The sequence below is a fragment of the Pipistrellus kuhlii genome, unplaced genomic scaffold (genome assembly GCF_014108245.1).
Source record: "Pipistrellus kuhlii isolate mPipKuh1 unplaced genomic scaffold, mPipKuh1.p scaffold_m20_p_2, whole genome shotgun sequence".
NCBI lineage: Eukaryota > Metazoa > Chordata > Mammalia > Chiroptera > Vespertilionidae > Pipistrellus > Pipistrellus kuhlii.
The window spans coordinates 128564856-128591953 of NW_023425515.1; the positions used below are offsets into that span (position 1 = coordinate 128564856).

A 27098-nucleotide genomic window follows, 5' to 3' on the forward strand; every position below is an offset into this window, starting at 1 on the left:
CACACCTCCTGCCTTAAATCCCGGTTCTTGCTCCCCCTATTTACTAACAAAGTACCTTTGTGGCATTTTTTTTTTTTTTTTCTAGAACAGGGCACTTACATCTGTTGAGGCAGATAGTATTTCTCCTTAGTTACTTTCTTAAAGGGATCTGGGAACTTCGCTGCCTATTCATCTGCAGAAGCTACTTCTTCAGTTACCCTGACATATTTCAAATCCAAACCTCTAACATGACCACACCATTGTTAAACCCTACAGCCTTAGATCCATCACCTTCCTTTTGCATCAAGTTGTCAAACAATGACTTCACTTCTCAAATTATTCTCGAGTCCCAAGCAGCCTGGTCTGCCCAGGCAAGTGAGGGGAAAGGTAGACTTGGAGTTGGAGGTGGAGGTGGAGGCAGAGAGGACACACAAATGTGATACTCCCATCCGGAGAAGCGCCAGAGGCAGAGGGAGGAGAACACAGCGGGGGTTGTGCTGTCACTTGCTAGAGAGCACGCTCTACTGGGTATTAAACAGAGTCCTGGTGGAGTCCTTCTCCTCTCACCTCCTCAATGCACAAGGCAGGCCACCCTCCACCACAGAACAAGATGCCAGAGAAAACAGAACTTCACTACAGAAGAGACCATGTCCCCAAACACCTATGTCTACCAGTCTCTCCCAGTATCCCCTTGAGCAGGACCGGAGCTTACAAAACCAAAGATTTCTCAAACCTGAAATAATAGTAAATCTATAGTTAAGCCCTCCAGCTTTTGTCCTCAGAGCTTAAACAATAAACGCATCACAGGGTGTCATGTGTCGTTTGAGGTAAACAATATGTACCAGAACTTATATGAGTAACCAGTTTTACTACTTTTTGGAATTACTATTTACCAACCCAATGGAAATATTTCAGTATTTAGCATTAACTATGGCTATATCAGTGTGCAGTGGCTGAATACCAGCCCTGCTAATACAGAATATGACACAATCTTTACAAGGCTCAAAAACATGGAAAGTTAATCAGGTTGAAGAAAATGCCCATCTGAAAAAATTAAGAAAAATAAGTAAAGATAAAATTCAGGATACCCTTGAAGAAGAGGGGCTTAGTAATTTTCTCTTTCTTTAGTTGTGTGATAAATTTGTTTACTTTATTATGGTTCTATAATATATATACACGCATATTCTTTTTCTCCCATAGTAAAGTTCTCAGGATTAACATTCTGAGTTTACCAAATCAGCTCACAGCAAGCTCCCATTTCTACAGCAATGCTGTCACCATCTTAATCACAAAATTGAATCAGAAATCTTGTCAAACACTGAAATCATGATGAAACCAAGACAATTATATATCTGTAGAGTTCTCCATTTGTATCTAAAAAAACAAACAAAACAAAACAAAACAGGAATGAGGCTAACTTGATGTTATTCTTATGAGCTATGTCAGCTGTCTATTGATTTTCTCCTGAATGCTGACAAAATTACCTTGTACCTTTTAGAGTTGTTGAATTTCACAGCGTTTACTCTTCAACCCCCAATCTTTTGGCATCTTTTATACTTTCTAGTTTCTTAGAACATTAACAATGACTATATACAGGAATATATTTGATGCCAGGTATGTGAGCTCATTGAAATGGGTTTGGTGTTTATAATTTTTCACGTAATATCTTCCTCACAAAGAAAAACTGTGCAAGGCTAAAGATATGTTTGCTTTTGTTAGGAAACGATAATATCCTTTAAAAAAAAAATACTAACAAGTAGGATTTGACTTCCTGATCTTAGTTCAGATAGTAAAAGCCCTTTCCATTTTGTGATGTTTTTGTTGACACTGTTTTCCTACCACTTTGTTTTGTATGTATCCCTACTTCCAGCTTGGCATGGATCTCTAAATTTTCATCTCAACAATTACAATCCCTCATTGTTCAGGATCCAGTAACCACTCATAGTCTCATATTTGCCCTTTTAAAAAGCTGAACCTTGTGAAATTGACTTCCTAAAATGACAGATATGATACTATTTATGGCAAACAGAAGACAAAGGTGCTCTCTCTAGTCAGAAATTCAAGCAGAAGCACAGGAAATGCTGAGGCGTGTGGCACAGGGAGAGTTCTCATGGATGCGAAGGATAAGGTGGTGCACAAGGAAGGTCTGTGCAACGCAGCCACCGCAAAACAAAGACTTACAATCCCAAATATTACACTCAACTCAAATTCACTGCAAAGAAATAACTTTTTTCCTCTGGGAAAGCATGAGTGCAACTAAAAAGTAGAATAAAATTCACAAAACTGCTTTGCAAAACCAGTTGCTTAACACAGATGTTCCTACTTATGTAACTTGTCATCTAGTTTGTATTATCTGGAATTTAGCACATTCAAGAACAAAGTCTTTAGTTCACATAGCAATAAGAGATAACACATTACACACCTTAACCGACCATGAAAAGATTGTTTTATTTCATGAAAATATTCTCAACAGAGAACACTATCTTAAACAAAGCACTTACCATTAAGAAATCAACATGTGCACAAAAAGAGTAAAAATTATTGAAAAATTAAAGTTTTTGGACAATTCACATGTTCAAAATTTAAGAATGATTTAAACTGTGCAAGTACAAATGTCTGTCCTATTGTAATAACCCATATACAGGTTGCACTATTCCACGTGAAGGAACTTGCCTCCTACGGAAGCAAATTCTGCTTTTAGAAAAACAAACAGTAGCTTGAAAAGAACAGTTAGTCCTTACAAGAAAACCTTAAACTTTGCCCTCTGTGGCTGCTAGCCAAACACACACAAGCACTTCAGGCTTTGTACAGAAGACAAGCACAGCCAGGTCACATTTCCTCCTCGCTGCTGCCTTTCAGATACGCACAGCACTAGGATTTAGAACTCCTGTATGTAGTCTGTCAGTACTGAATAATGTCACATTATATAAATAACCCTGTAACGAGATTCAAAATCTAAACTTCATAGTTTACTAGCCTCAAAAGTAATACACTATATGTCAGCTGTGTAACAGGGGCATATTCAATCTCATGAAGACATTAAATTTCACACAATTGTCATTCAGCTTTAGTATAACTAGTATGAATCAAATAACACTGGGAAAAATTATTAAAGCAGTCACACAGCTTCTAAAATATTGCTTAAAATCCAACAATACACTGACCATTTCACGTTCTCTTTCTTCCCTCAAAACAGTAAGGAACCAAACTTATGAAGCTTCCATTGGTAGAAACACCCCCCCACCCCCGCCCACCTCCCTATTAAACACCACTAAGAACTTAGTTAAGATACAAGTCATTAACAGAACCACAAATGCGAGGCAGGACAACATGAGCAATAGGGCACTAACGACAATTATATTTACAAGTATAAACATACAGAAATCTCCATTTTACAAGTAAAAGTGCACATGGATCATTACAAAGTTTCACTAACTTTTAACTGGTTCAAACAAAAGCATCACTTGGAGACGGACTATCATTGTAATAATCAAATGAGAACATGGTAACCCCAAATTAAAAGACAATGGGGGGAGAGGTCCATAAAACTTCTCATAAAAACACTGAGTAAAGTCAAATGGACTTGAACATGTCTTTAGTCTGGTGCATAAATTTGGAGACGCACCATCAAACGTGGTAGAGCTCTAAAAGCCACCTACCGAGGCTGCGCGGGCGGCTGCGGCAGCCCTGCGGAGAGAGGAGGCCGCGCAGAGCTGACACACAAAGCCCTTTGTGGGATACTGTAGTGGTAGTGTTGGCAATCAACAGATTTAGGCACTCTAGTTTAAGGCAGCATTTGAATGGAAGCAGCTGACTTCTGACAACAGTCCTTTGTCTCGAGGTGGTGAGTATCTTCTGTGTTTATTATGCCAGGATTTCGGTGCTGACTATAGATTCTTCCCAGACTGAGGTGCGGAAGATGTATCACGCTTCAAAGAGTTCTTTCAACTGGGCTGTAGGCTAGAGCATAGATGTTTTCTTTTTCTTATCATAAATACTCTCCAGGTTCACAAACTAGTTCTTCATAATGCCACAACTGGAATGTGTGCAGTGGGGAAGTTACAGCAGCATACACAAACAACAGGATGAGAACATTAGTGCTGGAGATGTTTGACAATGTGATTTGCGCTACAAATGTAAAACAAAACTAAGACTTTGACAAGAACAAGGGATTATAAACACATGCCTGAAAAAACCTAACCAGATCTCTACACATGCAACAGGATGTTAAGCAAACACAGAAGTGGCGCAGGCAGACACTGACGAATGGCCAGGGTTCTGACAGACAATGGATCTAAAAGCCAATTAAAACAGAGCTGGGCTAGAGATGGTGCTGGGGGGACCGCAAAATGTAAGACAAACTGGACAGCTCTGCGTTCTTTCTGATTTGGACGTCATTAAAATAAATGGAAAAAAGGTTAGCCATTGTTAGCTTTTTTCCCTTCATGTGAAAGAGGAATTCAAGGACTTAATGATTTTTTAAAACAATGTATGGAAATGCTAATGAAGTTAGTAAAAAATAATGATGTCTGCATGCACTCATGCATCTTGCTTCTCTCACTCTCTCTCTCTGAGCCTGACAACTCTAAAACCCTCCCCCCAAAAGCAGCTGCATGTAACCTCCTTCAACATCTTGCCCATTTCCTCAGAAACCCTCTTCAGGAACCTGCAGTCCAGGAGGAAAAAGAAAAGAACAATTACTGAAGACCTTTGGTAAGACCCAAAGGGGTGTTCAGTTTAAAGTGTCCATCCTAAATGTCCCTAGAGTTATTTTATAGTCAGCTACTGCAAACACCAGAAAAATCTGTAACACGGGCAAAATTAACAACAAGACTTGTCACTGCTTCCTCACTTCACTCCCAGCACAATCAGCACTGCGCAATCCTTGGTTATACAGTGCTACCAACAAATGCTTGTTGAAATTAATTGGGGGTGGGGGGGGGGATCTATCCTAGTAACTGGTGACCCAGCTAAAACGAGGAAATGCTCTATCTAAACGGTAGTACAGATAACCCCCTCAGCCCACTTAATCAAGTTATTTTTTCTTTTAAACATGAAACGTGCCAGTACTTCTCCCCCATTCAAGATTTTATCTCTATCTTAGCTTATTTTAAATCTATTTTCCTATTATAACTGCTAAGTAATCACTAAAGTGATATTTCCCAAAGGACATTTTCAAGATAAAAAAAATAAAGCATTTGATTAATTAGAAAGGGAGCTCGTACGTTCCTGAAAATATTATTAGGTCTCAAAAGAAAGCCATTTTATTCACCTAAGAGCTAGACCAGGTTGATTTATTTTGCAAGTCTCTTGATTTGCCTACAATAGATTTTGTGCTAGGTATTTATTTTCTTCTTTTAGGAAACAAAAATTAATAGGGAGAAAAATGAAAATGGTTATATCCTTATTTTATCCAATTAGCCAACTATTATTACTTGTCTTCTTGGAGACTGTAGCTAAATTCAAATGCCTATATCAAACCACTCTTTGGGAATCAGTTTTTTATAGCTTTTCATAGCAGTGTTAATTATTTGAATTTACTACAGTCACTGAGTTTTTGAAGTCGTGTGTGTGCATGTACATGTTTGGGAGAGGGTAACTTTTATCTATGAATTCCTGCCCAATAGGCAGAAAAACACAAATCCTTCACACAGACTTAAGCAAGACATAAAGCAAAAGGCATCAATTAAGCTCCACACCAACATCACTCACGTTAAAGCATCAACGAGAACAGTTTCTTGTGGTAATATTCACATCTTGAAGATAGAGCATTCAGCTCACATAGTGAACAATAAATCTTGGATGCCCTTTAAATTTTCTGATGTTATCCCACCCATCGAGTATGTTTTTAAGTTATCATTCCTATGTCACAAAGCTGCCTGGTTAGTTCAGATGTAAGTTACTGCACCTTTACTGTTTTTCTCTAGAGTTACATCTATGTATGATGTGGGAACGTAGCCTTCTTCACCATTCTGTCTCCGAGCTCTTGTCCATCCGTCACCTTTGTCCTCCTCAATAATGTATAGAATTTCACCTTCTTTCATTGCCAGAGTACCTTCATTATGTCCTAGATGAGAGTTTTCATAGTACAAGCATAATTTAAACACAGCAATAATTTCAAATAAAATTTACAAGTAACAACACACAAAATAACATGAAACTCTACTAAATTTCAATGTGGCTAGGCCCACTGACTCTCATTAACAACATCTCTATTTTGTAGCAATACTATGTAGTTTAACCAACACTTTCATATACATTATCTCATGTGAACTCCCAGGCTGGCATTAATATCACCCCCATGTAACAGATGAAGTATAAGCCACAATGACATATGACTTGCAAGGTTACTCTAACTGATTTCACTATTTCAACCTCTTTCCCAAACTTGAGTGTTATCGCTATCTAGAAAATTGATGAGATGTGGATCAGGAAAATAGTAATAAGATAGTGAGAGGGTGAAAAGAATGTAGCTTAAAGAGAGAGCAGAGAAAAAACTATAGGCTCAACTCTGGTGATAGTAGAAACAAGATGGTTATAGCCAGAGAGCAAAAACTTTCTTTAAAACCTCATCAACTTCAGGGCTCTTTCCTCCCAATCCCCAAACCTTCCAACCTACACAGGTAGGGTCCCTAGAGGCTGCTGGCTGTTGCCCTGAGCCTCTCCTTCCCAGGGCTGCCAGCTGGGGCCTTCCTTCATTCCATGCTGCCCCCTGGGGGTCAGCGCACATCACAGCGAGTGATCAAACCCCTGGTCAAACTCCCAAGGGGATACTTTGCATATTAGATATATATATATATAATGATTTTATATAAATATATATATATGTGTATGTGTATGTGTATATATATATATGTGTGTATATATATACCTAATATTATATATATATGTATATAAAAATACACGTATATATGTTGTTGTTTTTCTTAGAATGAGGAGAAACTAAAGACTTTACTCAATTTTAAAATCAATACAATGGATGGATGGGGAAGGACCTTAGTTCCTATACCATTTTACAAAACAACTTACTTATAAAGGTGTTACTGTGCTCCTCTGTGATTTGAGGAAAGGATTTTTCAGAATCCTTTTCCCACAAGAGAGGGAAGGGTGAATAAAAGTCTGCAGGAGAGGACCACAATGACTTTCTCCCTTCGGTTTGTCATCCGACTCTTGCAGAGGAAAAGATGCAAAGTCAGAAGCTACCATACTCTCTCCTCCCCTCATCTGAAAATGTGGCCTGGTCAGGAGATGGTGGCATTCAGATAAGCCATTTGCCGTGCACTTGTCTCCCAATGTTAGCAAGTTAGAAGGAAGAGTGAGAAGTGACATCCGCCCACCCTCCACTTCCTGGGTTAGGATATACGCTTGAGCTGCTTCAACTTTACTGAGTACATGAAGCATTAGTCACTTCTCTGGGGGAAAGTGTGTATCAACCAAAGTTGATCATTAAATAATAATCTGTATTAGTATACTGATGAGTAGATAATTTTCTTTTAATGTCATGTATGGAATGAACATCTATCTGTAATACAGTTAAATTCATACTAATGAACTAGAGTTTTTATTATCTGACAATGTATTATTTAGCTGCAGACATTAAAGTACATAATTCATAAATGTAGACTTTAGAAATCAATTTTATCATATATAATGTATTAGAAAAATCATACCATCAAAAGGGTAAATAGCTTTGCAGTGTCCAATAGCAGGCAAGGGATCGTCATCTTCAAAGTCATCATCAAACTCACTGTGGTGCCCATGCTGTTGGGGTGGCCCACGGACTTCCTGGTTTGCGTCATCAGTGTAACTTCCCTCAGGACTATAAAACATAAAATTATCTCTGATCGAGTATCACAAACATGGGAACCTTTCATATAGTCTCAGGATCAATTCGGAGAATTAAATATCTACGACATAGTCCCAAATTAAATCTTTATGTTCTTAAACATTGACTCTATCTACCTACCTACCTACCTACCTACCTATCTCTTCTAAAACAAAATGATTCTTTGTTGAATTTCCTGAAATTAAAAGACTACAATATTCTAGACACACAGCATGTATTCAGTGAACATCTCTCACAATCACCTATAAAGATGTAGTACAATAGATACTTGTCTTTCATTATTCTGGATTTATCACACCCTCTTTTGCAAGAGGTCACTAAATTCCTTAGGGGACCCACCCAGACCCGTGTTCAGTTAAAAGGTTTCAGGTGGCTTGTTCTGTCCTGACTCCAGAGGGCTCATCTTAGCACAGCATTCGTATGGCTAGAGTGATGAGTTGGCAAGTAGGACTGTAACCCAGTCAGATATAAGAGATGCACAGAGACCTTTGCTTGGGATTGTTGAAAGAGAAGCTCCCTTCCTTTTCCACTGGGCTTGAACCTGGAGAAATATGAGCCTAGAGTTTTGAAAGATTACCATATGAAGCCTTAAAATGAAGCCAAGACAGTAGAAGGCAGTACTGTGAAGTGGAGAAAACAGAATATTGAGGATATATCATCTGAGCTCCAAGATTAAGCTCTCCCTGAAGTCAGCTAATAAAATCTTTCTTTAGTTTAAGCCAGGATAGGCAGAGAATCTCATTCTGTCACTAAAAACCCAAAGACTCCTAATAAAGTTCATTTTCAACTATTCATGTTACCAGGAAAGTTAGTAACTTCAAAGGCATTTTTTCTTCACAACTTTTTATTTATTTTTTGAAAATATATTTTATTGATCTTTTACAGAGAGGAAGGGAGAGGGATAGAGTTAGAAACATTGATGAGAGAGAAACATCGATCAGCTGCCTCCTGCCCGCCTCCCACTGGGGATATGCCCACAACCAAGGTAAATGACCTTGACCGGTATCGAACCTGGGACCCGTTAGTCCATAGGCCGACATTCTATCCACTGAGCCAAACCGGTTAGGGCTCTTTACAACTTTTTAAATCAAAGAGAGAGAAATGTTAATTTTGCTGAAGAATCAAATGACTAAGGTTTTAATAATGGGGAAATCTACGTGATTAGATTTAACAGCACTTTCACTATGCCTGGAAAAACGTATTTTTTTATTTTATCTTTATTGTTTAAATTATTACAGATGTCCCTTTTTAACCCACTGATCCTTCCTTCCCACTCCTGTCCCCTCCCCAGGCCTTCACCCCACTACTTACATGGGTTATACCTATAGGCATGTAAGTTCTTTGGTTGATCTCTTCCCTGCCCTCCACCCCTTCACTCTGAGGATCCTAAGTTTAGAGCATGCTTTCATGTCTCTGGATCTATTTTGTTTGTCAATTTATTTTGTTCATTAGATTTCACATATAAGTGAGATCATGTGATAATTTCTCTTTTACTGATGTAGTGGATAGAAAAGCTGTGGTACATGGAATCCTGTCCAACTGTAAAAAGGGGATCTCTTTCCGTTTGAAACAGCATGGAGGGACCTAGAGAGTATTATGCTAAGTGAAGTAAATCAGTGAAAGATGTGTTTTTAAATAACACAAGTCAAATAGTTATTAAAATCTAGGTTTTATCTAATAACAAAACCCAGTATGTTTTTGGTATATAATGAAGATATGTACTCTTTCAAAAAATGATAACGGAGAGGAGAAATTAATATTTGTCAAGAATATACTATAACCAGGTTTTTACTACTGGGTGCTTTATGTACATTGCTTCATTTGTTACTAAAAACCTGTATAAGTGGTATTTTAATCTCTATTTTATATTTGAGGACACTGAGACTCAGAATTAAAAATGAACTTACTCAAACTATAGTGTATGTAAGCCGTAAACTAAGAGCTCTCAATTTCTTCTCTAAGGTGAATTCTAATTTGTTGGACTTTTTAAAATATTTTTTAATTGATTTCAGAGAGGAAGGGAGAGGGACAGAAAGATAGAAACATCAATGATGAGAGAGAATCATTGATCAGCTGCCCCCTACATGGCCCCTACTGGGGCTCTTGCCCGCAACCCAGACATGTGCCTGGACTGGGAATCGAACCGTGACTTCCTGGTTCATAGGTCAACGCTCAACCACTAAGTCACGTTGGCTGGGCTAATTTGTTGGACTTTATTATGAAAAATAAAAAAATATTACAATAAGGAAACGCCATAATGATATGGAAACTTAGCAAAGTGCCTTTGGAAGCTCTGGTCTAAACTAACAATATACATTTTTCACAAAACTTTGAGCAAGTTGACAGTTAAATTTTTCTTTGGCATTAGCTACCCAACTCCATCTATTAGGACATCTCCCAGGCCTGAGGAGCCTATGCCTCCAGATTACAGCTCCAAGAACTTTCTTTGTTCCCAGCTCTGCTTTGGAATACATGACAAACAAACTGAGCAGCAATATGAAATTTCATACTTCACCTATAGCTATTATAAAGAAACAGAAAATTTAGGTTTGAAAGACTGATGTTATTAAAGCCAAACTTGTTAAATGAGGGAGGAAGAAAAAAAATTATATGAAGTTTAGGGAAAAAAAAGTGAGAAAAGTTTGGGAGAAAAGAAGAAATAAAATACAAAAAAATGACCTTTCTCGTCCCTGTGTTACAAGATGATTTATGTCACTGCTATGTCTTCTGTCTCCTCTCCCACCTGTTTTGCCTTCAACTTCAGAGAGCCATGCCTTGGGAAAAAAATAAGTAAAACTGAGCTTAATAAATATTTTTAAAAGCTCTTAAGATATTCTACATTTAAAATGTGCTTTGAATTATGATTATGTAATTCTTAGCGAAGGGAAACCTTTATTCCAGTTTGGTCAACGATCAACTTTATGGCTAATAAAAAATAGTTTAAATGTTTATTTTTACATTTCATTTTTAACTTAAAAACTTCAACAAGGGACTAAACATATGATACCTTAATTTTAGTTCATGAGCGCTGAAATTAAAAATATTTGAAGATAATTCTAGCAAAAACTAACCTATCATGATGAAGTTTATACAAATGAATTTATCTCAGACAACTGCTAAATAACAAATCTCTACCTCATTCTTGTGGATTTCCATTCGCAGGCGGTCAATATTATTCATGGTCTCTGCTAATTTAGGCTGCAAACTCCCTGGATCCCCCATTTGTGGATTTTTCTCATACACATCTTTCATTTTGTTGAGTGCTTCTCTGAAAACAAAAAGGAAGCCATAAAATTAAATATTCACTCTATATATTTCCAGATAAAAGAGTTTCATTTTATTTTGGGGACTCACATGCAACCTAATCTGAAAAGATTCACATATCTTTAAGTTTAGTAAAATATTACCTGATTAAAGATAATCTGATAAAGTATATAGAGTGTGTAATTTTTTTGAAACATCCTTTAAATCACTTGAAATGTCAAAAACAAGTTAGATTTAATTTCTCATTTCTTGCTCCTAACTGAGATTATATATATACAGACCTATACATATATGCTTAATCAAAGGCTGGAATATATTCCTCAATATTCTTAAACTTATCTTATCTGAAATCAAACTCATATTCCCATCTAGATATTATTCCACCTTTTCTTAGTGTTCACAGCATCATCGTCCTCCCACCCATCTATACTAGAAATAGAAATGCATCTTTGACTTGCCCTTCTACCTCCAAATGGAGTTATGCATCTCCTCTTCACTAATCGTAATAATAATAGATTGTGACTCAATCAACTCTCCTCAACTCTGACAGCTGACAGCACTGACTTAAACTCTTTAATACTCATTTCCTGCCTGATCTCCCGGAGGGTACATTTTATTTTTCTTTCTCCTCACCTCTGCTGCCTTGAATCTCCCTGACTGGCTCCTCTTCCTCTCTTCATCCTTTACATGTGTGTTACATAAAATGGCATAGGTTTCTTCTCATCTTATCCTACATTCCTCCTTCAGAATGATCTCTTATTGTTTTGTTTTTATTTCCCAGTTTTAGTGAGATATAATTGACTCATTGCTTTAATATCACCTATTTTTAGATGATACTCAAGTATACATCTGCAGTCCTCTTTTTAAGTTCTAGATTTGATTTCCAAATCCAACTAGATACTCCCATATAGATTTTCACATATTCCAAAAATCAACATAAAAAACACCATGACCTTTGCCCCATGTTTTCTTACTGTTTTAATTAAGTCTTTATCTATACTTCTGAGGTAGAAAGCCTCCATTTTTCTCTTCTTGTTCATACAATCAGATGAAAAGTCTGACCTACTTTACCTTTTAAATAATTCTTATAATCTACTCTTTTCTATTTTCAAGACAAGATTTCAACATCTCTCACCTAACTGGCCCTAGCTGGTTTGGCTCAGTGGATAGAGTGTTGGCCTGCAGACTGAAGGGTCCCAGGTTTGATTAAATCAAGGGCACTTGCCCGGATTGCGGGCTCGATCCCCAGTAGTGGGCATGCAATAGGCAGCAGCTCAATGATCCTCATCACTGATGTTTCTCTCTCTCCCCCTCTCCCTTCCACTAAGAAATCAATAAAAATATATTTTTTTAAAAGTAGTCCTCTAATTGGTCTCCCTGATGCCAATGTCTTTCCTATAAAATCTACTCTTCACATAATTTTCAATTTTCTTTCTTTAGAATACGGAGGTGATAGTATCACCTACTTTCTCAACAACTACTGGTGACTCTCCAATACCTCCAGAATTCTGTAAAAAAGCATTCCACACTTCATATAATTCATCCCGTGCCTTTTCATCCTCACCTTCTGATATTATACTGCACACAATTTCTAATCCAGTCTCCTCTGGACTAGAGCAGTTCCAGGCCTTGAAAAAATATTCACATTTCTGTGCTTTTATTCTTTGTTTTTCCTCTCTTCCTTCAATATTCCTACTCTCCCTTAATTGTCTAATTTCTTATCTGACAAAACCCTATCCTCCCATCAAAGTCTAACTCCAATTTTCTGGAAACAAACCAGCTAATGTTTGAATGTCAACTCTGATATTTACCAGATACCTAATCTGAGCCACATTATGGATATATTTGATACTCAATTTCTCTACCTTTATAACAGGAACAACAACCTTAGAGGGCTATTTTGAGGAATTCAATGTAAAATGCTGGGCTCAATTTCTAGTACATAATAATCCCTCAATAAACATTAGTATCCTACACCATCATCCTTCCTCTTTCCCACATCTCCCCAGTAATGTTTCTCTTAATTATTCCAGTAAGAATTCATTATTTATTCCTCTAGGTTCCCCCAGAATTTTCTCTCTCTATTAGCAGCTATCATAATCTATCTTGTACAGAGATAAAATCACTAAGTTTTATCTTTCCTAACTAAAATGTGAGCCTATTAGGATCAGGTACTGTTATTACTCTTTTGTATCTTCTAAAGTCCTGGCAGTCTATTACATATAGTAAGCCCTAAATATTATGTTATAATTTCCCAGAGACTATTTACGTGTTGCATTAGTAAGAAATATTTTAATATTTAAAAACTATTTAATGGGGAAGTAATATACAGCATGGTATATACTGTATTATATATTTGAAAGTTGCTGAGAGTAGATACTCATCAAAAGAAAAAACATTTTTGTGACTATTATGGTGATGAATATTAAATACTAAATGATGAATATTAAATGGTGATCGTTTTGCAATATATACAAATATTGAGCCATGCTGTACATCTGAAACTAATATTATGTTAATATGTCAAATATACCTCAATGAAAAATGTAATACTAATAGAGTTGGTCCTCATTATTTGCCCATTTGCTAATAATATATTTGTAATCCAAAAAGGAACACACGTGGCACTTTCATAGTCATTAGACATACAATGAGTGGAGAAAAATTTGAGTCATCTAATGTGTGTGTACATTCTCAGCTGAGATCAAACAAGGAGATACTTTAACTTCTATTTCTGCTCTGATACTCTGAACAAGTGTCCTTTTTGTGCTCATTGTTGGTGATTTTTCTCTTTATGAGAGCCCACAAGCATAGTGCTGAAGTGCTATCTAGTGGTCTAAGAGCAAGAAGGCTGTGAGGAGAAAATACATGTTATATAATCCCTGTTTAGGCATGAGCTACTGTGGTATTAGCCCCGAGTTTAAAGTTAATGAATCAACAATATATACACCAATAGTGAACTTACAGGAAGAGAGACTAAAAAAGCAATCCCAGCCGAAACCGGTTTGACTCAGTGGATAGAGCATTGGCCTGCGGACTGAAAGGTCCCAGGTTTGATTCCGGTCAAGGGCATGTACCTTGGTTGCGGGCACATCCCCAGTAGAGGGCATGCAAAAGGCAGCTGATCGATGATTCTCTCTCATCGATGTTTCTAACTCTCTATCCCTCTCCCTTCCTCTCTGTAAAAAAAATCAATAATATATATATATATATATATATATATATATATATATATTTTTTTTTTTTTTTTTTTAAGCAATCCCATTTACCATCCACCAAAAAAATTAAGATACCTAGGAATAAACTTAACTAAGTAGGGAAAAGACCTGTATGGGGAAAACTACAGGACACTGAAAACAGAAATAGAAGAAGACATAAACAGATGGAAGAACATACCATGTTCATGGACTAGTAGAATCAACATCATCAAAATGTCCATACTACCCAAAACAATCTATAGATTCAATACACTTCCCATTAAAACACCAATGACATATTTCACAGACCTAGAAAGATCTCTCCAAAAATTCATCTGGAATAAAAAAAGACCCCAATTAGCTGCAGCAATCCTGAGAAAGAAGAACAAAATGGGTGGAATCTCAGTACCAGATTTCAAGCTGTATTACAAAGCCACTGTTCTCAAAACAGCCTGGTACTGGCACAAGAACAAACATATAATATAAATCAATGGAATAGGAGAACCCAGAAATCGACTGAAACCACTCAATTAATATTTGACAAAGGAGGCAATAATATACAATGGAGTCAAGACAGTCTCCTCAATAAATGGTGTTGGGAAAATTGGATACATGAAAAAAAACAACAACAACAAAAAAAAAACTAGACCACAACTTACACCGTACACAAAAATAAACTAAAAATGAATAAAGGACTTAAACATAAGATGGGAAACCATAAATGTACTACAGAAATCCAAAGGCAGCAAAATCTCAGACATATGCCGAAGCAATTTCTTCACCGATACTGCTCCTAGGACAATGGAAACTAAAGAGAAAATAAACAAATGGGACTACATCAAAATAAAAAGCTTTTGCATAGCAAAAGAAACCATCAACCGAACAACAAGAAAGCCCACTGCATAGCTGAACATATTTGCCAATGTTATCACTGATAAGGTTTTAATTAATCTCCAACATTTACAGGGAACTCATATAACTTTAAAAAAGAAGATAAACAAGCCAATCAAAAAATGAGAAACGGCCCTAACCAGTTTGGTTCAATGGATGGAGCATCAGCCTGCGGACTGAAGGGTCCCATGTTCCATTCTGGTCAGGGGCATGTACCTTGGTTACAGGCACATCCCCAGTGGGAGGCATGCAGGAGGCAGCTGATTTATGTTTCTAATTGATGTTTCTAACTTTCTATCCCTCTCCCTTCTTCTCTGTAAAAAATCAATAAAATACTTTTTTTTTTTTTTAACAAACCTGAGAGGGGAGGAAATGGGCAATGGACCTAAATAGATACCTTTCAAAAGAAGACATAGGCCAAGAGACATATGAAAATACGCTCAAAGTCACTAATCCTCTGAGAGATGAAAATCAAAATGATGATGCGGTACCATCTCACATCTGTCAGAATGGCTATCATCAACAAATCAACAAAAGACAAGTGCTGGAGAGGATGCAGAGAAAAAGGAACCCTCATCCACTGCTGGTGGGAAGGCAGACTAGTGTAGCCACTGTATGGAGAACAGTATGGAGTTACCTCAAAAAACTAAAAATGGAACTCCCATTTGACCTAGTAATCTCACTTCTAAGAATATATCCCAAGAAAACAGAAACATCAATCAGAAAGCATATATGCACCCCTATGTTCATAGCAGCACAATTCAACATAGCTAAGATGTGGAAACAGCCTAAGTGCCCATCAGCAGATGAGTGGATTAAAAAACTGTAGTACATCTACACAATGGAATACTACACTGAGGTAAAAAAAAAAAAAAAAAAAAAAGAAATTCTTATTATTTGTAACAGCATGGATGGAACTGGAGCATTATGCTAAGCAAAATAAGCCAGTCAGAGAAAGATAAATATCACATGATCTCACTCATTTATGGAATATAATGAGCAACATAAACTGATGAACAAAAACAGATCCAGAGACAGAGAAGCATCGATCAGACCGTCAAACCTCAGAGGGAAGGTAGGGGAGGGTGGGGGTAGAGGGGAAAGATCAACCAAAGGACTTGTATGCATGCATATAAGCCTAACCAATGGACACAGACAACAGGGGGGTGAGAGCATGAGTGGGGAGAGGGGACGCTGGGGTGATAAGAACACATATGTAATACCTTAATCAATAAAAAACACATACACACACAATAAAACATGTCTTTAAGGAAAACATAAAACAAGGCTATGTATATATTATAGATCTGTTGATACAAATGTGACCAGAGGCTAATAACTGGAGGCCTGTATTTTCTGTTTTGGTATTCACTAATCAGTGTTCTCAGTGACTTTACAGAGCCTAACTGCCACAAATGACGAGAATGGATTATAATGCCATATTTCTTTTATGATTAAACAAACAATTATATCTGATGTATAATTCTTAACAATCCCTTTAATCACTAATACCAGACCTTAAGCTCTTAATTTTTTAAAAAATATTTATTATTTCAGAAAGGAAGGGAGAGGGAGAGATGAAACATCAATGATGAAAGAGAATCATTGATTGGCTGCCTCCTGCACACCCCCCATTGGGGATCAAGCCCGCAACCCAGGCATGTGCCCCTGACCAGAATCAAACCCGGGACCCTCCAGTCTGCAGGCCGATGCTCTGTCCACTGAGCCAAATAAGCTAGGGCAGTGGTCGGCAAACTCTTTAGTCAACAGAGCCAAATATCAACAGTACTATGACTGAAATTTATTTTGAGAGCCACATTTTTTAAACTTAAACTTAAACTTCTTCTAACACCACTTCTTCAAAATAGACTCGCCCAGGCCGTGGTATTTTGTGGAAGAGCCACACTCAATGAGCCAAAGAGCCGCATGTGGCTCTTGAGCCGCAGTTTGCTGACCACGGAGCTAGGGCCTTAAGCTCCAATTTTATCTTCAGTGTAAAAGCAGATAATTAGTCACCAATTCACTGTAACAACCATTTTCTCATCATAGCTCTCTATGCTCATTAAAACAAAACTGAAATACAGGAATCTTTTTATAAAATTGGGAGAATAATAAAGCATTGAGTGAATGAATCTGAAGCCATAGTAATCAAGTACTGTTTACCAACATATTTTGCTACAAAAGAAATAATTATAGTTTCAGGTTTCTATTGAATTCAATTTATATACCAAATCAAAATGAAATTTATCTAAGCATAAGAGGTAATTATTGTTAGTGAAACTACTCTTGATAATGATCAAGTGATTTTGTAAATTTTTGGAAGGCATAAACATAAACTATTAGCTCCAATAAGTAATCTGCAATCTCAGAAACTCTAATATTTCATTTTTACTTGTGACATAGCAACCATAAAATTTTCCAACACTTCAGAGTGTTTTTCCTCCTAAAAAGATATTTCAACTAGGATGAATGATTTTTAAACTTCTTATACATCACACTTAAACACATCATTCAAAATAGACCCTGAAAGGAATAACAATAGTAAAGAGAACTTAATGGAAAAATACTTCTGATCTGATTCTTTTTGTAGTTCTCTGTTAAGTTCATCAATGCGCTGCTGTAGTTTTTTACGTCTCTGTTCTGGTGGCAGATGACTAAAATCTTCTAGTGCTGCGCCCTGAAAAAAGAATGAATCTAAATGAGGATAAAAGGCATTTTTCAAGAAATTTTATTTTTAATATATACCCGTTATAAACTAAGAATATCAATTTTTAAGTTTAAATTCTAATTAGCCCCCAACAATCCCTTTTAAGAAAAAGAAATCTACATAGACATGTGTGTTAATTAAAACAAGTGTATTAACAAAAGGGCTCAAATTCCAGTCAGTTTATAAAATCATGATACAGGATGGTAAAAATAACACTAGATAAAGATATTAGGGAACGATCAGTATCACATTATTCCCAGGTCCCGGCAGAGTTAAAATACATACAATACGGATCTTTTTACAGCAACAACAACAAATGGAAACACGTAACATTTCTCATCTATATATATTAATGTTTTATATCTAACACATCAACACATCCGTCAGAATATTATAAATGTTCAGACTAAAAATATGAAGTTTGTATCATTGAATTAAGAAGCAACTTACCTCATAAAACACTCTAATTAATGCATATAGTCTTTGAATGATTACACTTGTAAACCAATCTGTTCTTTAGAACCAAAACATACTTGGCAATTAAAAAACAAATGATCCACTATTGATTCCATCTGATATAAACCCGTATTTACATGGTTTTTATATCCTCCAAAAATTGATGACACCGATCTCCTTCTTTTAAAATGGTTGTTTTAAGAATACACAAATTCAGTTTTTAAAGTGTAGCTGAAGGGAGCTCCCAAAATAAGTGTATCCTTGCTCTGTGGACCATTTGTGCCTATAACATAAGCTAAAAAGCTTTATTTCACCATTATAAGAATGCTCCCCTTACTGTAAGAGAAATGAGAACACTCAATTTTAGGATAAGACCTGATCAAATGTAACATTTAATTAATAACAGTATCTCTAGAATTTTCCCAAATGGCCTTCACATTATGGACATTCAACAAACTTGCCTAAAAAGAAGTAGGACATTTTGTCTAAGTAGCTATTATTTTTTTATATATATTTTTTTTAATTGATTTTTTTTTTTTTTTTTTTTTTTTTTACAGAGAGGAGGAGAGAGGGATAGAGAGCTAGAAATGTCGATGAGAGAGAAACATCGACCAGCTGCCTCTTGCACACCCCCCACCGGGGATGTGCCCGCAACCAATGTACATGCCCTTGACCGGAATCGAACCTGGGACCTTTCAGTCCGCAGACCGACGCTCTACCACTGAGCCAAACCGGTTTCGGCAGTAGCTATTATTTTTTAATCTACCAGTCACCATACATAAGTATCTGTCAAATCAATCAAATGTGCTTAAATGAAATTTAGTGGTCAGTCGTCATTATGTTATCACATTTAATCTAATTTATGGTACAGCTTTTGAAAACTATTATATATGTACCAAAAGTAAAACTTTCTATATTTTTAAATATGTATTAAAAATTTGAAAAACACCAAAACTGTTTTTGGCTCAGTGGATAGAGTGTCAGCCTGCGAACCGAAAGGTCCCAGGTTTGATTCGGGTCAAGGTCATGTACCTTGGTTGCGGGCACATCCCCAGTGAGGGAGGGGTGCAGGAGGCAGCTGATCAGTGTTTCTCTCTCATCTATGTTTCTAACTATCTCTCTCTCTCTTCTTCTCTGTAAAAAGTTAATAAAATATATTTTTAAAAATTTTTTGAAAAACTAATAAATATATTCCAATATGATTTATTTGGTATTATTATAATAAAATCAAAACTAACTATAAGTAAATCTGCCAAATTTCCATTTATCCCTAATCAAGCCCTGTTCTCAAATTTATTAACAATAGATCCTAGACACTTGCATATGTAATATCCCATTTTGACATTATAATCTTCTATAGAATATGAAAAGTAACTCGGCTGTTTCCTGTGGATGTAAAGAAAACCTCTGGTCATTTAACAACTCTCCTACAAGGAAATTCATAAAAGACCGAACTGCAAGATTCTGAAAAACAGCGGTTTATTTTCTAAAAATGAGAAACTACATAAGAACTCAATAGTTTTGGGCTTAGGTTTTCACAATGTACTTCCATTAATTTGTCTGAAATACAAAAATGTGTAAAGAAACATCTCTCTCTTTCGTCAAAGAAACACACACACACACACACACACACACACACACACACACGATATTTAGGTGATTTGTCAGAAGAAAGCACTGACTATAATAAATTAGTAGAAAAACTTTTGTTCTTACTTTCTGGAAAACACAATGATTTTTATAATAAACTATTATAAACTCTGAAAAAAATCAAATTTATACTATTTTTTTAAAGGGTGTTTAAAAGGGAAGTCCTGGCTGGGTGGCACATTTGGCTGGAGCATCATCCTGTACACCAAAAGGTTGCAGGTTAGATTCCTGGTCAGGGCAAATACTTCAGTTTCTGGTTCCATCCCTGGTTAGATCATGAGCTGGAGGCAAGCAATCCATGTCTCTCTCCCTTTCTCTATAAAAAAACAATTAACATATCCTCAGAAGAGGTTTAAAATACTTATAAAAGGTGTTAAGGAAAATCATTTATTTTTCCTTCTATAAAAACAAACTTTTGTTCTGCCATGTAACTTTCAAAATAATATCTATATATATAAAAGCCTAATATGCTAAGTATCTGTCCCAGTATTGACATCACAAAGCAACACCCAATTTCCAATCCCTAGCAACCAGCTTCCTTGCAGTTTCTTCAGCCCAGGAACACAACTTGCTTCATAGCCAGGTGGAAACATTTCACACTTTAACCAAATGTCTGTGAAGCATTTTCCCATGCCTCATCTCATCTGACCCTCAGAGAAGTCCTGGAGTTGGTAGATAGGAGACTCGATAGAATCCTATTTTATTTTCCTTAGCTGGAAAATGGAGATTTAGAAACTTGACTGAAAAAAAGAAATGGTGGACCTTGAAAATGCCTTAAGGTTTCCTCACTGCACAAAATATAGTCAAACACTGCTGCAGCTATATATTTTACCTTTTGTTCCTCCCTGCATGATCTACAATAATAATATGCTTCGTGTTGATATTTACTGCTATGTTGCTCATAATTACCTGAAAGTGAAGTTGGGTTGCTTCACTGGGCTGGAAAAAGTTTAGCCTAGTCAAAAAGCAGGTCTAATTAAACAAGTTTAACCTTTATCTATAAAAGGTTAAGTTGACTCGCACATGCATGATACATAAAAAGCTCTCACTGGCGCCAATCGCATGCCTGTGTTTCCATCTGTCATTGCTGATCGTAAATTTGGTTGACACTTCCATTATAAAGAAAAGGTAAATAGTGATATTAAAATATTTCTTCTAATAAATTTCCATTCAATGTGCACGAATTCATGCACCAGGCCACTAATTTAACTATAATTTTATTCTCTGTAACATAACATGACAAGGACTACACTCAATAACATTCAAGAATTTAATGGGTTACTTTATAGATTAACCAGATTATTTTTGAATTTTTATGATATCAAGAGGTGCTGGCATTTGTTGGACTCTATTGTAGATTAAAGTATTAAAAAAACATATAAGATAAAAATGTGGAGGTGTACCTTATTATTTGTTTTGTTTAAACAAAATAATGATTTGATATTATTTAATGTGGCACAGTATACAGATTAGCACATAAGGCTTACCATCTTTCCCGACCACTGAATAGTTCAATGGAAAACAGAAAGAAATGGCGAATTACTCACATGAAACCATATTATAGGAGATGCAATAACCTATATATATATATATTACAGAGTTAAAATAAATCATATACATTTCATAACCCAAACAATTATGCCAGAAAAACAATTTTAAGCACATTTTTAGAAAGTAAATTAACTGCAAAAAAAAAAAAAAAAAAATACAATGATGATAATGGGCAGATATTTTGTATATGCAACTAAAACTCAAAAGTAAATGGTAATCATTCTATCAGTAATCACGTATTTTCTTCTTTAAATGAGAATTTTTACATAAGTGAATTTCACTTATTTAGCTCTCCATTCTCAAAATACTAATATTTGAAAATTTGAATATAAAAGATTTAACAGCCATTTTAAAAGAAATCTTATATAAAGGATTTAAAAATGGAATGTTCTTTCCAATGTATTAAACAAAACACCATTTTCTGAATTTGTATAGTTTAAAATACTGTAGGGTAGGTTTTAGGCGAGAGTAACATTCTTACTTTAGTTTTAAGGTGCTTTTTAAAATTTACAGACACATTAAAAATACATTATTACCAAAATAATAAATGAATCACTTAGATTCAAGTTCCCCATATGTATTTCCTAATAGATACAAGTATATGGGCTGAATTTTGCTTTGAAGATATAGCTTCTATTTTTCAGTTTTTACTTTGAAATCTACATGCTTGAAAAGCAACACTAAAAATATAACTTGAATTTTTAGAAAATTGGTTAAAATTTAGTCTTTCCAAAAATATGAAATGACAGAGCCTGAGTATTACCATATAGTTATACATACTGCACATGTATATAAAATGCACATTCTGTGGGTTGTCAGGGTTCTGCAACTGGCATTGCATCTACCTAGCATCCCAACTAAACACGTGAGATGCATGCACATGTGCAGGTACACAAGTATATGCACGCGCGCGCGCGCGCGCGCGCACACACACACACACACACACACACACACACACACACCCCCCTGTGACCAAGAATACACAGAAGAGCTTTACAAAGTTAACATTCATTGCATTTGGTTAGCAGCCTCTAAAATTGTTATCATTCCCTATTTTCTAAATCATATTTTAAAGCAGTTTGGTAAATATCGGGTAGAATTTCACATAAAATTATGAATTTTAATAAATAGCTAACAAAAATATCTACCCTTTATCTCTGATGAATTAATTTGTCATATATAAATGGTCGTAATGATAAGAAAAGATGACATATGCTATTCATTACTTTTCCAAATTAAGCTTAACATTCTTTAGACTGTCAGTAGTTTCAGGGAATAAAACCATAACATCTTTGTAACAAAGACTGCTGATGAGATTTAATGATTTAAATTTTTAAAAGATATTCATACTATTCTTTAAATGTTATTAAAATAAAACTATATACAGGACAAGAAGCAAACTACCTATGGTATTTGATTTATCTTTTATAATTTTCACCAGTTAAATTTCTTAGTGATGCAAATTATTTTTTCAGTTTCTATATTAATGTTTTTAGAAAAAAAAATTAAGATAATTATATACTGAAATACCAGACGTTTCAATGTTTAGCTAATCAAATTCTGGGGATACAAAAAACTCAAGTTCTTTGTAAAAATATTAGAAATATATAAAGTAAATCATGTTCAGTACAGAAACACCTCACTCATGTAATTATTATATACTTAAAATTAGAAAATGTCAATACCCACTATATAGTAATAAACATACAAGGGAGATATAAAAGAAAATCAGGCAATTAATATTATTAGATGTATTTCACTTAAAGACAAAGAAATTGTACTTTGGATGGATAGAAGCTTACAAAAATTACTTTAGAAGTTTATAAGATCCTAAATAATTTAGACAGAAAACATGGACTTGCTATTGCTAGATCAATCTACCCCCCCAAACTCCCCCAAAAAAAGTACCCAGGAAGCTCAAATGAGGTAGATATAGAGAAAAATTATTCATTTCTAAATTAAGTAGTTAACTTTAAGAGTACACCAAATAGCCACTAATGGGTAGATTTTGAAGGAAATTATAGACCCTCAGAAAAGGTCCACATATGGTCAAATTAAAAAACACTGATCCAATATAACATTTCTCATATCCTTAAAGATACTAAAAACTGTGTAAACTGGGTTTTCTTTAAGAAAAATAAATTATTAGTTTTTAGAAAGCCAAAATGTGGGTATTTAGGAAAAATCGTGTAACAAATATAGCTCAACACAAGTTTCTAATTTGAATTGGTATAATTTATCAGTTTTAAGAAAACTTAACACTAATCATTTCACAATATATGTAGATCAAACCACCATCTTGTAGATCTTAAACTTATACAGTGATGTACATCTATTATTTTTCAAAACTGGAAAAAAATGATGACTAAAAAATACTCCGTTTTTATATAAACAACTGGGGATTTAATTTATTTTAGGAAATTTGCATGGCTGGCTATGTTAGTGGAAATGTAAAAAGTGCCTAGAAATTATTTAGTATAAAGAGTAATGAGTTCTCTTCCATACAACATATAGGAAAATTGTTGAGTGTATCCTAAGAGTTGTCATCAAAAGGAGAAATCATTTTGTCTTTCTTTTTATTGTGTTTACATGTGATGATAAATGTTGATTAAACCTATTGTGGTTATCATTTCACAATTATATGTTAGTCAAACCATCATGCTGCATACTCTAAATTTATACAGTGTTGTATGGCAATTATTTCTCATTAAATTGGCAAGTCTGGCTGGTGTTCCTCAGTGATTTGAGCGCCGAACTATGAACCAGGAGATGGTTACATATACCCCGTCAGGGCACATACCCAGGCTGTAGGCTCCATCCCCAGTAGGGGTCCTGCAGAAGGAAGCCAATCAATGATTGTTTGTTATCATTGATGTTTCTCTCTCTCCCTCTCCCTTCTTCTCTGAAATCAATAAAAAATATACTTTAAAAAACCTGGGGAACAAACCTTAAGACTTACTTTGTAAGTTTAACAAACTTACATGTAAATCCATGTAAAAACACAAAACGTGGCTTCTTAAAGTTTTTTTTTTTTCTTCCTATTTTGATAAATGGAAGGAAAACATCTCTATGGATTACTTTTGAAATATATGTAAACCAATAAAAAAGAAAGCAATTTCTCAACACCAAGGCTGAATTAAACTTTCTTTTCTCCTCTCCCCCCTAATAGATTTGTCAGTCATATTTTCTATCTTGCTTACTGCTTCTTTCTTTGCCATGATAAATAATTAAAAAGTGGGAGGATTTTGGCTTTCTGGAACCAGGCCCTCCAAAAAAGCAATATACTTATACTAGAGGCCCAGTGCACAAAATTCGTAAATGGGGTGGGGTGGGAGTCCCTCAGCCCAGCCTGCACCCTCAGCCCAGCCTGCACCCTCAAGGATGTCTGACTGCCCTTTCACAATTCAGGACTGCTAGCTCCCAACTGCTCACCTGACTGCCTTCCTGATTGCCCCTAACCGCGTCTGCCTGCCAGCCTGATCGCCCCCCTAACCACTCCCCTACCAGCCTGATTGATGTCTAACTGCTCCTCTGCCAGCCTGTTTGCCCCCAATTTCCCTCCTCTGCTGGCCTGGTCACCCATAACTGCCATCCCCTGCAGGCTTGATCACCTCCAACTGCCCTCCCTTGCAGGCCTGGTCCTTCCCAACTGCTCTCACCTGCTGGCCATCTTGTGGCAGCTATCTTGTGGCAGCCATCTTGTGTCTACATGGGGGGAGGATCTTTAACCACATGGAGCAGCCATATGGTGTGTTGGAGTGATGGTCAATCTGCATATTATTCTTTTATTAGATAGGATAGAGGACTGGTACATGGGTGGGGGCCAACTGGTTTGCCCTGAAAGGAATCCTGGATCAGGGTGGGGATTTTCTTGGGGCCTGGAACAGCCTTGGCAAGGTGTGTGGGGAGGCCTAGGTGGGGGCCTGTGGTGGTTTGCAGGCCAGCTATGCCCCCAGGCAACCTAAGTGGAGGCCTTGGCATCTGGGATCTATTTATCTCCTACAATTGAAACTTTGTAGCCTGGAGCGAAGTCATACGCAGAAGCCTGGGCCGGCCAGGGTGTGTGGAAAGTTTGGCCTTCTCCATTGCTGGGGGCAACCCTAGCCTCCTGCTCTTCCAGCTCCATGGCTGCTGTCATTCCTGTTGGCATTTATGTATCTTTTATAATTGAAACTTTGTAGCCTTAAGTGGAGGCCTGGGCCAGCCAGGGTGTGGGGAAAGCTTGGCTTCCTACATTGCCAGGGAAACCCAAGCCTCCCTCCTGCTCTCTGTGGCCATAGCGATCTTGGTCAGGGTTAATTTGCATAGTTGCTCCTGATTGGCTAGTGGGCATAGCTTGTAGGTATAGCAGAGTAATGGTTAATTTGCATATTACTTTTTTATTAGATAGGATTTAAAATTAGAGCAATATGTAGAAATAAGACAGTGACCAAGCAGATACTTCTAAGTTCTATAGTAATAAAATTTAACCATAAATTTTTCCAATAAGAATGAATGTCACATATTTAAGCTTCTCTCTCTAGGGCACACAGTACTAAGTGCCTAAACTTTTTTTCATAGAAAAAAAGTTACTTCATATTCCATGACTCTACTGTGTAGTGTACTATAATTGGGTCTGGTAGACTCAATGTGTAAGATACATAAATGGTTACACAAAAATATGGCTACTAAATAGTAATTTCTCATGACTTATGTAATAATATTTAATGTAATTTCAATCATCATAGAGAGGATAGGAATTAATTCTACCCTCAAATTCAGGCAATATTTAATGTAGTCTCAATTATCATAGAGAAGAAAAATAGGAGTTAATTCTACCCTCAAATTTAGGCAACAGAAATCCCAAATATGATTTCCATTGCTTATTACATATTGCCTGTAGGTATAATGCACACTCATTCACAAGGACTTTTTCAAATGTCATTAATTACCTGTAATATCACCCACATACAGAATTAGATAAGGTAGATGTAAAAATGTTGGTTTCATTATAGGAAAAAGGGAAGTCTAAAAAGGGACATAATATACTAAGACATTTCTGCTGCATTACTGACATCATTACTGTTTGTGAGGAATGTAGATAATAATGTGATCATGCCCTAAATTATTATGTTCTATACTGCCCAAAAACGAAAACTGAACTAAAGCAATTTGAAGACAGAATGGGCTGCAAAAAGTAAGAAAAAGAGACAGGCGAAACAGAGAAGGAAAGAGAAGAAAAAAAAGAAATGAGAGAAAAGGAAGAAAGGCAGAAAGAAAAAGGGGAAGAAGAGGGGAGAGAGAGCACTAGCAATAGGGAACCCAACTATAGTATATTACTATTAATGAATGATTAGACTTCATATAACACAGTCTCTGTGGGTTATCACATCTTTGGTTTTCATATGTGCAAATAAATCTCATAAATATATATAAATTATGAGTTATGACTATTATAAGCATAGCCTTAAACACTAATTTATCAGCAGTATAATGATTGTTGCTAAGAAACAATTTAATATTTGCTTTTTACTATTCTAAATTTTCTCATTTACAGAGCATATTTGGTTATAAGTAA

At 36.0% G+C, this 27098-nt stretch overlaps 1 protein-coding gene across 6 annotated transcripts in view; it reads right to left on the minus strand.

The window, feature by feature from the left end:
* Nucleotides 1–2408: 2408 nt before the first annotated feature.
* The window catches only part of FNBP1L (formin binding protein 1 like), a 108278-nt gene continuing 83588 nt past the window's right edge, over nucleotides 2409–27098 (minus strand). For 2 of the 6 annotated variants that reach the window (XM_045584331.1, XM_045584334.1), the window contains 7 exons: nucleotides 21478–21492; nucleotides 17745–17854; nucleotides 10961–11093; nucleotides 10505–10599; nucleotides 7650–7798; nucleotides 5888–6046; nucleotides 2409–4107 (listed from right to left, as the gene is read on the minus strand). In XM_045584331.1, coding sequence (XP_045440287.1) covers nucleotides 3968–4107; nucleotides 5888–6046; nucleotides 7650–7798; nucleotides 10505–10599; nucleotides 10961–11093; nucleotides 17745–17854; nucleotides 21478–21492 — 801 coding nt within the window. In that variant the 3' untranslated portion in view covers nucleotides 2409–3967. Of the gene's footprint in view, nucleotides 4646–5887; nucleotides 6047–7649; nucleotides 7799–10504; nucleotides 10600–10960; nucleotides 11094–17744; nucleotides 17855–21477; nucleotides 21493–27098 lie in introns of all 6 variants that reach the window. The other 4 variants (XM_036446496.2, XM_045584332.1, XM_045584333.1 and 1 more) reach the window with 3 other exon arrangements.